Source organism: Tachysurus fulvidraco, chromosome 3 (assembly GCF_022655615.1).
Source record: "Tachysurus fulvidraco isolate hzauxx_2018 chromosome 3, HZAU_PFXX_2.0, whole genome shotgun sequence".
NCBI lineage: Eukaryota > Metazoa > Chordata > Actinopteri > Siluriformes > Bagridae > Tachysurus > Tachysurus fulvidraco.
Genome location: NC_062520.1, coordinates 31,715,888 through 31,730,059, shown reverse-complemented (window position 1 = coordinate 31,730,059; position 14,172 = coordinate 31,715,888). Strand labels below are relative to the sequence as shown.

At 39.4% G+C, this 14,172-nt stretch overlaps 1 protein-coding gene across 9 annotated transcripts in view; it reads left to right on the top strand.

Annotated features, from left to right (window-relative positions):
• Window positions 1-283: 283 nt before the first annotated feature.
• The window catches only part of ddc (dopa decarboxylase), a 23,002-nt gene continuing 9,113 nt past the window's right edge, over window positions 284-14,172 (top strand). For 2 of the 9 annotated variants that reach the window (XM_047810824.1, XM_047810816.1), the window contains exons 1-9: window positions 4,816-4,832; window positions 5,105-5,224; window positions 6,004-6,212; window positions 7,797-7,910; window positions 8,111-8,230; window positions 11,290-11,424; window positions 11,599-11,742; window positions 13,052-13,118; window positions 13,772-13,866. In XM_047810824.1, coding sequence (XP_047666780.1) covers window positions 6,012-6,212; window positions 7,797-7,910; window positions 8,111-8,230; window positions 11,290-11,424; window positions 11,599-11,742; window positions 13,052-13,118; window positions 13,772-13,866 — 876 coding nt within the window. In that variant the 5' untranslated portion in view covers window positions 4,816-4,832; window positions 5,105-5,224; window positions 6,004-6,011. Of the gene's footprint in view, window positions 353-4,786; window positions 4,837-5,104; window positions 5,225-5,983; window positions 6,213-7,796; window positions 7,911-8,110; window positions 8,231-11,289; window positions 11,425-11,598; window positions 11,743-13,051; window positions 13,119-13,771; window positions 13,867-14,172 lie in introns of those variants that run through there. The other 7 variants (XM_047810817.1, XM_047810820.1, XM_047810819.1 and 4 more) reach the window with 7 other exon arrangements.

Sequence of the window (14,172 nt, the reverse complement as noted above, 5' to 3'; positions counted from 1 at the left end):
TATGAAAATCTTTAATGTAAAAAAATGTAAATAAAATATGGAATTTAATATTATTTTGCATTTCTATGTATGCAGATGGAAAGTGAGTAGGACCTCATTAACTCCTTATGAATCAGCTCTTCCTGCTGTGCTGTGCCGCACTCTGATTGGTTGCCTGAATGTGCACTGAGCAGATAAAGACACGGGCTCCTGTATTCTGCTCTGCACTGGACGACTGTGTGTATGTAGGTGTGTGTGCAAGTGTGTCTATGTGCATGTGTGTGTGTGTGTGTTTTACAGACTCAAAAGTGTGTGAGTGAACACAGAGGAGGAGGAGGAAAAGGAAGACTGCCTTTTTTTTCTGACTGACACTGTAAGTACAGTACACTGTGTTTAAACATTTACCTGGTCAAGTGATGTGTGTGTGAGTGTCAGTGTGTGTGAGTGAGTGAGTGAGTGAGTGAGTGTCAGTGTGTGAGTGTCAGTGTGTGTGTGTTAGTGTGAGAGAGTGTGAGAGAGTGTGTGAGTGTCAGTGTGTGTGTGTTAGTGTTAGTGAGTGTGTGAGTGTGTGTGTGTTAGTGTGAGAGAGTGTGTGAGTGTGTGTGAGTGTGAGAGTGGTCACACTTGTTGAATGATCAGGTCAGAGAGCAAGGTTCAGTGTGGAAATAAGTCATAGGCATACTGAATTTACTGCTTTGCTTTTCATGTGTGCTTGTGTGTGTGTGTGTGCTTGTGTGTGTGTGTGTGTGTGTGTGTGTGTGTGTGTGTGTGTGTGTGTGTGTGTGTGTGTGTGTGTGTGTGTGTGTGTGTGTGAGTGTGTGTGAGTGTGTGTGTGCGCGTGTGTGTGTGTGTTTGTGTGTTTGTGTGTGTGTGTGTGTGTGTGTGTGTGTGTGTGTGTGTGTGTGTGTGTGTGTGTGTGTGTGTTTGTGTGTGTGTGTTTGTGTGTGTGTGTGTGTGTGTGTGTGTGAGTGTGTGTGAGTGTGTGTGTGTGTGTGTGCATGTGTGTGTGTGTGTGTGTGTGTGTGTGTGTGTGTGTGTGTGTGTGCTTGTGTGTGTGTGTGTGTGTGTGTGTGTGTGTGTGTGTGTGTGTGTGTGTGTGTGTGTATGTGTATACATGTAAACTGTAGTCACCAGCCCTTCTCAGTAAAGGTGGAGGGGTTTAATTAAGAGCGTTAAAACTATTTACCATCATGTAATCAAATATACCTGTAACCCTGTGGGTGAGCTGATGACCTCTCTCTCTCTCTCTCTCTCTCTCTCTCTCTCTCTCTCTCTCTCTCTCTCTCTCTCTCTCTGTCTATCTTTCTCTCTCTCACACACACACACACACACACACCCATACACACACATACCTGCATTAGTGTATTAATGTGGATTAGAAAGTGTTTACTCGAGAGTGGTAGAGACAGCAGAGCTTGTGAGATTATTCCCCAGCGTCATCACTCCTTCGGAATATTCCGTGCTTCCTGTTGTGAGCTGTTTCACGTTAGTGAACCTGAACATTCTAGCTAATTTAACAAGCATGTATGCAAGCAGCTAGTTGACGAATATTGACCGTTTTAACCAGTAAAATGGTGTTTTGTTCCATCGGCAGAAAGGAACCCGGCTTTTCGATCAGTATAAAAAATTTATTAATTTTATTTGCAAGTCTAATAAAACTTGTCATGACTCTGTTGGCTTTTAGCGTGAGCTTTTTGCTTTTCCTTCTGTTAGATACACTGAATTAGAGTCGTTAGATGAAAAAGATCAGAAATGGGTTTGATATCACCACATACTTTTAGAGAAGATTTAGACTTTTTACTATTACTAGTAGGCTAGGTGGGGGGGGGGGGGGCACGGTGGCTTATTGGGTAGCACGTTCGCCTCACAGCTCCAGGGTTGGGGGTTCGATTCCCGCCTCCGCCTTGTGTGTGTGCAGTTTGCATGTTCTCCCCGTGCCTTGGGGGTTTCCTCCGGGTACTCCGGTTTCCTCCCCGGTCCAAAGACATGCATGGTAGGTTGATTGGCATCTCTGGGAAATTGTCTGTAGTGTGTGTGTGTGTGTGTGTGTGTGTGTGTGTGTGTGTGCCCTGTGATGGGTTGGCACTCCGTCCAGGGTGTATCCTGCCTCGATGCCCGATGATGCCTGAGATAGGCACAGGCTCCCCGTGACCCGAGAAGTTCGGATAAGTGGTAGAAGATGAGTGAGAGTGAGGGTAGCAGTTCATTGATTTCATAAATGTAACACACTACAATTTTTTCTATACATTCCATAAAGGTAAAAAACGAGATATATGCGGTGTTCTCTTCATTTTAGATGTCAAATGAGTTTTGTGTTTTTTTTTCTGTGGGAAACGGCTCCAAACGGCTCTCTGAGTGTTTAAGGTTGCCGACCCCTGGTCTAGGTAATAACTAGGCTAGGTAAGAAGTGGCAACTCCAACAAAATATAATATATATAATATGCTGACATAACAGAGAGATCGACATAACAGAGAGATCGACATAACAGAGAGATCGACATAACAGAGAGATCGACATAACAGAGAGATCGAGATCGAGATCTGAGATAAGTATTTTGATGGTCAAAATAAAAATATAGACAGAACGTGAGCTCATCTGGCTCACTGCTAGTTCTGTAAACATCTCTGTACATCTACCATAGTATTTAATTTGAGATTCAAATTGAGATCAAATACCTCACAGTGTGTACACACCATCGTGTCACATTACCAGTAAAAATGCTCAAATATTATTCTAGGAGGTTGTTTATCCTTATAGGACAAAGCTGCCATAGGATTCTTTGTAAGTTTACTGCCACGGTGACAATGACAACTTAATGACAATCTTTTTCTTGTACCACAACCATGCTTTGTTTATCAAAATGGATATTAACTTTTTTATTATTATTATTTAGAAATTGTTTGTACAGTTAGTATTCATGCTGAATATCTTTCTCAAATTCTTAAGTTTTTCTTCATAAGTTTATTTCAAGCTACAAAGGTCCATATACTCTAAGTGTGCTTTATGGCACACACCTTTACCAAAATGGCTCCTATGAGAGAGGTGTGCCAGAAATATCCGGACATAAAAATTTACAATTCACAGCTAGGGAATTAAATAATCTGTACACTTTTGGGCTTTGTTCATGTACTGTGTGTGTGAATCAAAGCATAGCAGGAGCCATGTTTCCCCACCGGTAGTTGTTGAAGGATTAGGAGTCGAAGCTTTCCCCAAACTACGGATCTCTAAACTATGGGTGGGGGGTGGTGGCTATACAATTAAATTAAAATGAATAATTTTACTTTAATTGTATTTAAACATGCCTTTTTAACTCACTACAATGCTAAATCAATGAGAACCCTGAGCTTGTTTCTTTACAACGTCATCTTTCTCAGGAGTTCTGCTTTTTTCCTGGAACGCCTGTCCTCCCGTACACTCCCAGATCATCCTCTCTTGCCCTTTAACATCGTGCAGGTGCCTCTGACTCGCTCTTCCTCTACTCAAACGCCTCTGCCTCCTGTTCTGGTGGATCAACGGACACAAACAGATGGTTGTCCTCATGCTGAACCCTGTTGCCCAAGGCTGACAACTCCTGCCTCTCCTCCACGTATCTCTTCTCCTCCCATCGCCTATATTCGTCCCCTGGCAGTTCCTACCTCTCCTCCTCGTGTCTCATCTCCTCATTTTGGTTACATTCCCCCTCTCTCTCCTAGTTTGGCTTCTTCTTCCTCTAACTCTGAGCCTGGCTCCCCAGGCTTTGTTCCTTTTTCCCCTTCTCCTAGGCCTGGATCCCCGGACTATACTCCCACTTCTCCCAGGCCTGATAGCTCTGGTTATTACTAAGTTTGTCTGCAATAAACCTCTCTTTCTCTTTTATACTTCTCCTGAGTCCTGTGTGGTTTATTTGCATTAATTAACTACTTATTCTTATTATGACATCTGAGCTTTATACCCATATACCCTATGATATCAATCATAATAAGTCCTTACATATGCTCCTTTGGGCGACTTTAGGTGACGTCTCTCAGCTCCCGGTTAACCTCTTGTCCATGGAAAGTCACACAAACCCGAGAGAAATACACCACAGTAAATAAAGGGGAAATAATTTAATGTTCCTTGGGCGGCCCGGTACCATTTGGTCCACGGACCGGTACCGGTCCGCGGCCAGGGGGTTGGGGACCACTGGATTACTGTATTAGCAAAAAAAAAACCATGAAAATTTTACATGAAATTTGTATACTTAGTAGAATAAATAAGAAGGCACCTAAAACCTTGTGTAAATATGTATATAGATAGATGTAGCGTTGACAAATGGCATGAATCATCTCGAATGTGAGTGGAATCACAGGCAATAAAAGTATATACTGTCAGTCTGTTCTACATTATTTGAATTCTAGGCTTGTAATTCTTCAATATCTAGAATTTCATATTTAAAGGTACAATTATAGAAGTTTATAATAACTTGTGTGAAGTGTGACAATTACTAATTTGTGTGCAACACTAATAATAATCGAAAGTCTGATTTGAACTTTTCTGATTTGAATCATTTTGCATTTTTTTTTCACGTGATTCGTAACAACAAACATTTAAAATTGAGATTTTATTGTGTCATCTTTGATTTGCATTAAACACCGGAGTGGACTTCTTTATTAAATGATTCACAATTGCACTATTTTTCTTGAAATTCCGACTTACTTTCGTGACTTTGTATGTTGGAAATGGCACATAGTATAAATACGTGAGTTTATACAAGTATAGCATAAGTAGCTTACTTTTGAACAAAAGCTTATTTCAGTGTTATTTATTCATTTTTATGTGTATTTACAGAATCAGTTTTGGTTGGACCAACTTCTGTTACCTTGATTATCAGTAAGTAAGTAAGTCCTGCTTAACGCTTATTATTCTTTCGTATTACATACACTTTAGCAGCTTAGAAAGTTCTGCATTGTTCTGAACTAAATTCTGTTCTACAGACCTTGTAGTTTCTACATAAGTGACTGCATACCTACGTTTAGCTAGCCCTATACATACATACATACATACATACATACATACATACATACATACACATATTTTACAGGTGGATTGCAAATAGTAATATATGTGTTCATGTCTTATCGTTGCCATTCTGTTTACGCCGTGGAGCTCCTGTACTAGAACAAATTCCTCATATGTTCAAACATACTTGGCAATAAGACAAGACCTTTCTGATTCTGATCCTGATTCTGAAATAGGATCTGAGGAAATTTGAACATCCAGATAAAGGTATTTAAGGGTTATCACAATCTTTGCTGGTTAATTTTTTTTTTAATTATTATTCTTTCTATATTTTTGTGTTGGATCTGTTTTCCAAATATATTCATGTCAATGATGTGCAAACGCATACAGTTGCATTGTTAATAAAAACCAACCACCTAGTGTTAGTATTTAAATATTTATTTCGCTGTAAATATTAAACTCTGTATAAAGAAAATTAAATAAATAAATAAATAAATGTAATGTATTCAAAAATAATTTAAAAAAAATCATATTTGGGATTGGAATGAACTTGTAGAATTTCATGAATGAAGGTTAATTAGAAAATCTTTTTTTAAATGATTTTAAATCGTTTTAAAAATACATGACAATCAAAACGTTCAGTTTTAGATTTTTTTTCTCTTGCGTTTTAATTTTTGACTATTACAGTGGAAAAAATTTCATGTGATCAATATTACCTTTAATGTCCTGTGAACCAGCATTTAAAAAAAATCATAGTTACAGTAGCAGCCATTTGCTTGCTAAATGTAAAGCTAAAATTGAAAGGATGCTAATAATATGATGTATTTAAATTTTGTGCTAAACATAAAATAAATGTTTTTTTTTAAATGGATTTCTTCAGACTTCAGAGAGAATTTTAGACTTTTTTCCAAATTCAAAATGAGTAAATTCTCATAAATTAGTCAAAAAAATAAATTTAAATTCGAATTTGTAGCTCATGAGAGACCTAAAGTTTGTATGAAAAGACATAAATGTCTATTATTACAGTAAGCCCAAAATCTGTCCAGGCGTCAAGATGGACATCGCAGAATTCCGCAGGCGAGGGAAGGAGATGGTGGACTATATAGCGGATTACCTGGAGAACATTGAGAAAAGGAACGTTTACCCTGACGTGGAGCCCGGATACCTACGACCACTCCTTCCTGAGGTGGCTCCTGATGAGCCAGAGACGTACGAAGACGTGGTTAAGGACATCGAGAGGGTCATCATGCCTGGGGTGAGTCTGGTGCTCTCTAGCATTGCTGCTAATGAGACATGCTCATGCATCATCCCATTTTGTTTAGTGTTGTCCATGTTAGCATTTTGGTGGAAAGTGGATCTATATTCAGTGCCATGCCATGCAGGGAAATCCAGAAAACCATCTCGACTTTCCACAACGTAAATATTGACCCTCTCATTGCTAACTGTGAATACAGCCTGGAGTCATACAGGATATACTAATATTATGCTAAATGCTAAAGATTACATATAAATGTCTTTTCTTATTGTTTCTTTAGATGGATTTAGATGGTTAGAAAAAATAATCGTACTGATGATTTAAGTGAAAAGAGCTTTGCTGAATTTGTAGCATAAACGATCCTAGCGCGAGCGGCACGAGTGAAGGACGTGTAAAGACAATAAACACACTATGAGGGATTTTACACGCTACTTCAGTCAGTTGTGTTAATGTTCACTTTCCATTTAGTCCTTATAATGTAAAATTCATTGTTGCCCTTAGAGCCATTTGTGGCACCTTTGTTAGTGCACATTAAACCGTATTAATGACTCATGTTGGGAAAGTCCTGTCCTGTATGGAGCTCAGCTGCCTCTCTCTCACACGCATGGAATTACTTTAAACCTGGAAAACAGAGTGATGTCATTCATATCGACATGAGCAATGAATCAGCTGCAACTAAACTACAGTAAAGAAGGGTACGACATACAACAATAATAGTCTGATTCTTATCAACCCTATATTCTTTCTTTCTTTCTTTCTTTCTTTCTTTCTTTTCTTCTTGATGAATGGATGGATTTATTCATTGAAGGATGGATTAATTTTCCCTGGTTATTTCCAACCACCCACATAGATCTTTTTTCCTTCCTTCCTTCCTTCCTTCCTTCCTTCCTTCCTTCCTTCCATCCTTCCTTCCTTCCTTCCTTCCTTCCTTCCTTCCTTCTTTTCTGTATTGTTGGATGAATGGATAGGTTGATTAATTGAAGAACGGACTGATTTTCCTTTGGTTATTTTGCAAACACCCACATAGAGCTTCCTTTCTTTCTTGATAGCTAGATAGATGTTTTGTATTAATAGATAAATGAATTAATTAAAGGATGGATCGGTTTTTCGTCCCTTCCTACCTTTCCTTCCATTAGTTCCTTTCTTTCTTTCTTTCTTTCTTTCTTTCTTTCTTTCTTTCTTTCTTTCTTTCTTTCTTTCTCAAATAAACAATGAGCTACGATACTTAAATATGTATCTGCCATCCTTCCACCCATCCTTCTTTCAGTCTATCTTTCCATTCATCCATCCAACTGTCCATTTTTCTTTCTCCCTCAAACAGTCGTTCAGTAATTTCCCACTCATTCCTTTGCCGTCTATTTAAAAATGAATCATTTCATCCATCGGTCAATCCATTCATTTATCTTTCCATTAGTTTATTGTTGCACAGATCACATCATTCACTTTATCACTCTTCCTGTTCACACATCCATCCTTACGTTATTCAGAAACGATTACAGTGTTTTGTTTGTTGAGTATGTTGAAGCCCTTGGGATGTAGAATTTAACAGAATGTCACTTCTTTACCTTCTTTTTTTTCTTTCAGATCACCCATTGGCACAGCCCGTATTTCTATGCCTACTTCCCCACTGCCAACTCCTTCCCTGCGTTACTGGCAGACATGCTGTCAGGCGGAATCGGCTGCATCGGATTCTCCTGGGTATTTATCTTTTTTACACCACCCATCTTTGGTTTTGTTCTTTCTCGGCTTTCTTGATGGATTGGATGCAGGGATGTAAAAGTTAATGGGTTGTGTCTATTTTTCTTTCTATGGCCTTTCTGTCCATCCATCCATGCTTCTTTTATCTATATTAACTTCCTCCTTCGTCCTTAGCTGATGTTTGTTTTGTTGTGTCCCAGGCATCGAGTCCGGCTTGTACTGAGCTGGAGACGGTCGTGCTCGACTGGCTGGGGAAAATGCTGAAACTGCCCGAGGAGTTTCTAGCAGGAACAGATGGCGTAGGAGGCGGTGTGATTCAGGTGAGCTGCCGAAACTTTAATATTTTAAAAACACCTAATGAAGTTGTGCTCAAGGATAAAATATCAAATATCTGAAGTGTGAGAGAGAGAGCATGAGAGAGTGAGAGAGAGAGAGAGAGAGAGAGAGAGAGAGAGAGAGAGAGAGAGAGAGAGAGAGAGACAGAGAGGGAGAGGGAGAGAGAGTGTGAGAGAGAGCATGAGAGAGTGTGTGAGAGAGAGAGAGAGAGAGAGAGAGAGAGAGAGAGAGAGAGAGAGAGAGAGAGTGGGAGAGTGGGAGAGTGAGAGAGTGCATAAGAAAGAGAGAGAGCGTGAGATAGAGAGTGAGGGAGAGAGAGCGCAAGAGAGAGTGTGAGAGAGAGAGGGAGAGGGAGGGAGAGAGGGAGTTAGAGAGGGAGAGTGAGAGAGAGAGAGGGAGAGAGAGGGAGAGAGAGGGAGAGAGAGAGAGAGAGGCCATAAGGGAAGGGACTGTTTAGTTTCAGCATTAAACATGACATTAACTAGATAAAAGTTACGTGTCAATAATCTAGAAACAAATCAGCTTTACATCATTGATCACTGATTGCTTTACTAGAACAACATGACGCATCACTGATTGGTTTACTAGAACAACATGACGCATCACTGATTGCTTTACTAGAACAACATGACGCATCACTGATTGCTTTACTAGAACAACATGACGCATCACTGATTGCTTTACTAGAACAACATGACGCATCACTGATTGCTTTACTAGAACAACATGACGCATCACTGATTGCTTTACTAGAACAACATGACGCATCACTGATTGCTTTACTAGAACAACATGACGCATCACTGATTGCTTTACTAGAACAACATGACGCATCACTGATTGCTTTACTAGAACAACATGACGCATCACTGATTGCTTTACTAGAACAACATGACGCATCACTGATTGCTTTACTAGAACAACATGACGCATCACTGATTGCTTTACTAGAACAACATGACGCATCACTGATTGCTTTACTAGAACAACATGATGCATCACTGATTGCTTTACTAGAACAACATGACGCATCACTGATTGCTTTACTAGAACAACATGACGCATCACTGATTGCTTTACTAGAACAACATGACGCATCACTGATTGCTTTACTAGAACAACATGACGCATCACTGATTGGTTTACTAGAACAACATGACGCATCACTGATTGCTTTACTAGAACAACATGTCCGTCCATCGGAAGTGTTTTATTCCTAATGTTAAAATCAATCCCGTTTCGCCGTGAGCCCTTTTCCCTTGCCACCTTATTGGATTTTGACACAGAGGTCCCAGCAGACGATTACATTTTAACCATCTTAGATAAATCCATCACGGCTGCATGCTGGAAAGCGGTGTCTGTCAATCAAACAGCAATTTGTTGCTCATCAAACTGCCTTTATGTGGCCCGTCTGCTGGAAATTGGCTTTTACAGCGTCAGCCGGAGACAAGTCATGGCGGCGTGAGATGAGCGCGATTTACCTTAATGTCCGAGTTAGACGTCATGTGGTACAGCTGGGTCCCTGAGTGAGAGTGTGTCAGTGTGTCTCCTCCTCCTCCTCCTCCTCCTCCTCCTCCACATTCTCTTTTGTGCTTTTTCAAAACACGATGCTCACTATGGCAACAAAGAGCTCTCACTTCCTGTCTGTGGGATCGAGGGGGTCGGTGCTGTAAACGATGCTTAGAAACAGACCTGTACAGAGAGGAGCAGGAGTGCTGATTAAATTTACATTTAAATAACGTTAAGTCGACGTGTCGTTTGCGTCGTCCCGTGTTTCGTGCGTTTAGGTCTTAACCGACCTTTAACAGTAGGCTCTGATTATCTGATGTAATTTAATTATACACAAGTTATTTATTAGCTTATTAGATTATACAGAACTTTTGTTTTCTGATGTTGTTAATGTGGATTCAGGGACTTATTAAAACTAATGCAGCTGCTTGGTGATTTTTTCCTGTTTCTATGTTTGCAAAAAGCAGGGAGTTTATATTATTATGGACTAGAGCCCTGTAATTAGTGTAAGTAGTGTAATTAGTCCTGCTTGTGCGGCGAGCGAGCGCGGCTCGATGGGAACAGCTCACTTTTGGTCTTCACACATTGACTAGGACATTTTAGGAAAAACAAAATCCAATCATTTGAACCCTTTTTTTTTTTTTTTTTTACCAGTAATCGGTTTATCTGACACTTTCACTCTCAGTATAAACAAACGAATGATTTTGTGGTCGGACGTTTTGGCTCTCGGTGTGTGAGACGTGTGTGTGTGTTTGCCATAAAGGAAAAGGATCAAAGGAAATGCCTGGCTCACAGCTAAGCTGATCTCAATGTGCTAGTGGTGTTTGAATTGGTGCAGCGCCAGACACTTTGTGTGTGTGTGTGTGTGTGTGTGTGTGTGTGTGTGTGTGTGTGTGTGTGTGTGTGTGTGTGTGTGTGTGTGTGTGTAAAAAATGTGAATAATAATAAATCATGTGAAAATAAACTAAACCAGCGTAAAATTAAATGACTCAAGGGAAAAAAAAAACATGAAAATAAATAAATTGTGTACGTAAAATAATTGTGAAATTGTAGACAATCAGGCTCCAAAAAATCTCACAGGTGAAAATGAATCATGTAAAAAAAAAAAAGGATAAAGAAATCACACGGATATTAATTAATTGTGTTAAAAGTCACAATTTATACTTTAATCTTTAAGATTAAGGAAAATCGTTGCAAAATATTTCATTTGTACTTTCATCATCATCAGATTTTCACACAAGGACTAAATATTATACTTGGTTATTGTTTGAAAAAAAAGAGAACCTTTGCGTTCAGTATCTGTTGTGACCTCCTGGTGCACCAGAAACTGCTAATAAATTTAGTCCGAAACCGTCGATCCGTCCTGCACGACGTCATGGGGGAATTTTATCTGATTCCTCAGGACAGATTTAACTCAGGGATGTCGGATGGCGTCCTCACCTGAACTGCTTTCTATAGATTTATGCGATAGTGAATTAAATTAAAGCTTGTTGTGATATAAATAGTATTAATAGTATAATTCTCTGTATTTCAGGGAACCGCTAGTGAAGCGACTTTAATGGCGCTGCTTGCCGCTCGCTCCAGGATGGTGAAACGGGTTCAAGCCGATCATCCTGAGTGGACCGAAGTGCACATCATGTCTAAACTAATAGCCTACACATCATGCCAGGTACAGAGGCAGGGACAATTCCTGGTTACTTCCTGGTGTGGTTTGTTAACCTTGAACTCTTTCCTCCAAACCAGGACAGTGTATTAACCTGTAATTCTACATAAAGCTTTATACCCGATTGAATCGCACACTTTGGTCAAGATCATCTTTAATGGCTTGGAAAACTATTTTCAGGCTCATTCATCCGTCGAGAGAGCAGGTTTAATCGCAGGAGTGGAAATGAAAAAACTTCCCTCTGACAGTAAGTTTGCTGTGAGAGGAGAGACGCTGAGGAAAGTCATTGAGGAGGACAAAGCAGCAGGTCTCATTCCCTTCTACGTAAGTGTATGGTTTCGTGTAAACGTTCGCTTCATATGGAGCAGACGGGGGCTTTCAAGGGGCTTTTTACATCCATCTACAGGTCTATAAATAATAAAAAAGATCATAATACAATGCTATAAAAAAAAGATAGCTATTTTTACAAAGTGTGCAATAATATTTTTTAAGATTCCAACATTATTTACAGGCATAGATAGATAGATAGATAGATAGATAGATAGATAGATAGATAGATAGATAGATAGATAGATAGATAGATAGATAGATAGATAGAAAGTGATGTTACATGACGTGACAAATGGCTAAGTACTTTTTTTGACTTTTGTGACCCATATTCAGAATTCGTCCTTTAACCCATCCAAAGTGCACACACACAGCAGTGAACACACACACACACCTTGAACACATTTATGCTGTGGCACCTGGGGAGCAGTTGGGGGGGTTCGGTGCATTGCTCAAGGGCACTTCAGTCATTTTATTTCCGGCCCGAGTCTCGAACCCACAACCTTAGGGTTGGGAGTCAAACTCTCTGACCATTAGGCCACGTCCTCCCCCAATTTTCTCATATCCCAGGTTATGGGGTCAAAGCGCAGGGTCAAGCCATAGGACGGCGCCCCTGAAGCAGGTGAGGTTAAGGACCTTGCTCAAGGACCCAACATTGATGCCTTGTGGCTTGTGGACTAGAACCCCAACCTTCTGATCAAGATCCCAGTGCCTTAACCGCTGCACCATCACCTCACAGATAGATAGCAGCTTCCATTATAGCAACCAATCCTAATCAATCCAGTATAAGAGATGATACTTGTTGAATTAAGACGTTTGTGAGAATTTATAAAAAGTATTTGTAACTATTATTTACTGATTAAAGATTTTTTTTAATATATAGAAAGCAGGTTTTACAACAATTTAATTCTTTGTCATTTGTCCCATTTGTGATTTTTTTCAAAACGTCTACTTTAAGAAAAGATTAATATTTTATTCTAACACAACTTTATGATACGATTTGTTCAAGTCGTGGGTTACGTGCTGTAGCGAATCGGACATAATCCGGAGTCCGACTGTATGTGGCGTAAACAAATCTCTACATTTTTGTTTGCTATCAAATAAAATTAAGAACATTGGGAAAGCCAGCAGAAGAAAATGATTCTTCAGTTACTCGTATTTTATTGCTTATAGACAACCGATGTGTTTGACGTCTGGTTTTTTGCAAGAGAGCAAAATATTTCAGTTAAGTTTATATAGTAAAATCTAATGGGTTTCCCTACAAAACACCAATTTTTTATTGATTTATAAAATTTCTTCCCTGCAGTTTTGTGCCACACTGGGAACGACCCCATCGTGTGCATTTGACCGCATCACTGAGCTCGGACCCATATGTGAGTAAACCTGCCCTTGTAATCGTCCTATCCTTTGATTTTGTACGCTTTCTTTAGTAATATTTCAGTCACAGTGATTAGGGACTAGGGTTGCAAAATTCCGGGAATTTTCAAGGCTGGAAACTTTCCATGGGAATTAACGGGAATATATGGGAATTAACGGGAATATATGGGAATTAACGGGAATATATGGGAATATATGGGAATATATGGGAATTAACAGGAATATAAGGGAATTAACGGGAATATATGGGAATTAACGGGAATATATGGAAATAAACTGGGAATTAAAAAAAAATGCAGAGTTCCTATAACAATGAACTTAAATGTAGTTTAAAAAAATTTGTTTAAAACAACAAGATTTAATGTAATTTAAGTTGAATTTGTACCCTGCGTTCCTCGGTCACTTGCGCACAGCACACTGCTTACTATATTTCCAAATAATTCCCATAAATTCCTGTAAATTCCTGTAAATTTCCATAAATTCCCATAAAGTTTCAAATTTGGAATAATTACAAAATCCCCCAGATTAAGTTCCCATGGAAATTTACCGGAAACTTTCCGCCCCTTTGCAACCCTATTAGGGACATATATATTTATATACTGTATATATCTATATTTCTTTCTTTCCCTCTCTCTCTTTCTTGTCCCAGGCTGTGCAGACGGCTTATGGATGCACATTGACGCTGCGTACGCAGGAAGTGCGTTTATCTGTCCTGAGTTCCGACCTCTCCTGGACGGCGTGGAGGTGAGACATGGACATAAGAGTCTAAATGTGTCTGACGTTTTAATGTCAGTAGGTTTTCCTCCATTGGAAAGACTTCAGGATTTTCCAGGATTTGCCTTTTTGTCTCATTAACTGATGAGAGACAGAACATTTATAGCTGCTATAACATAAGTGAGAATCAATGAAGTAGCCAAAGGACAAGATTGCAGGAGCAGAACTTGTACTAAATGTGACATTAAATGCTTATTAAAAGCCAGTTATTGGTGTTGTAAAGGGAATTTTGCATTTTTGGTTCATTTATTTATGCTTGCTAGTTTGTGTCGTCTT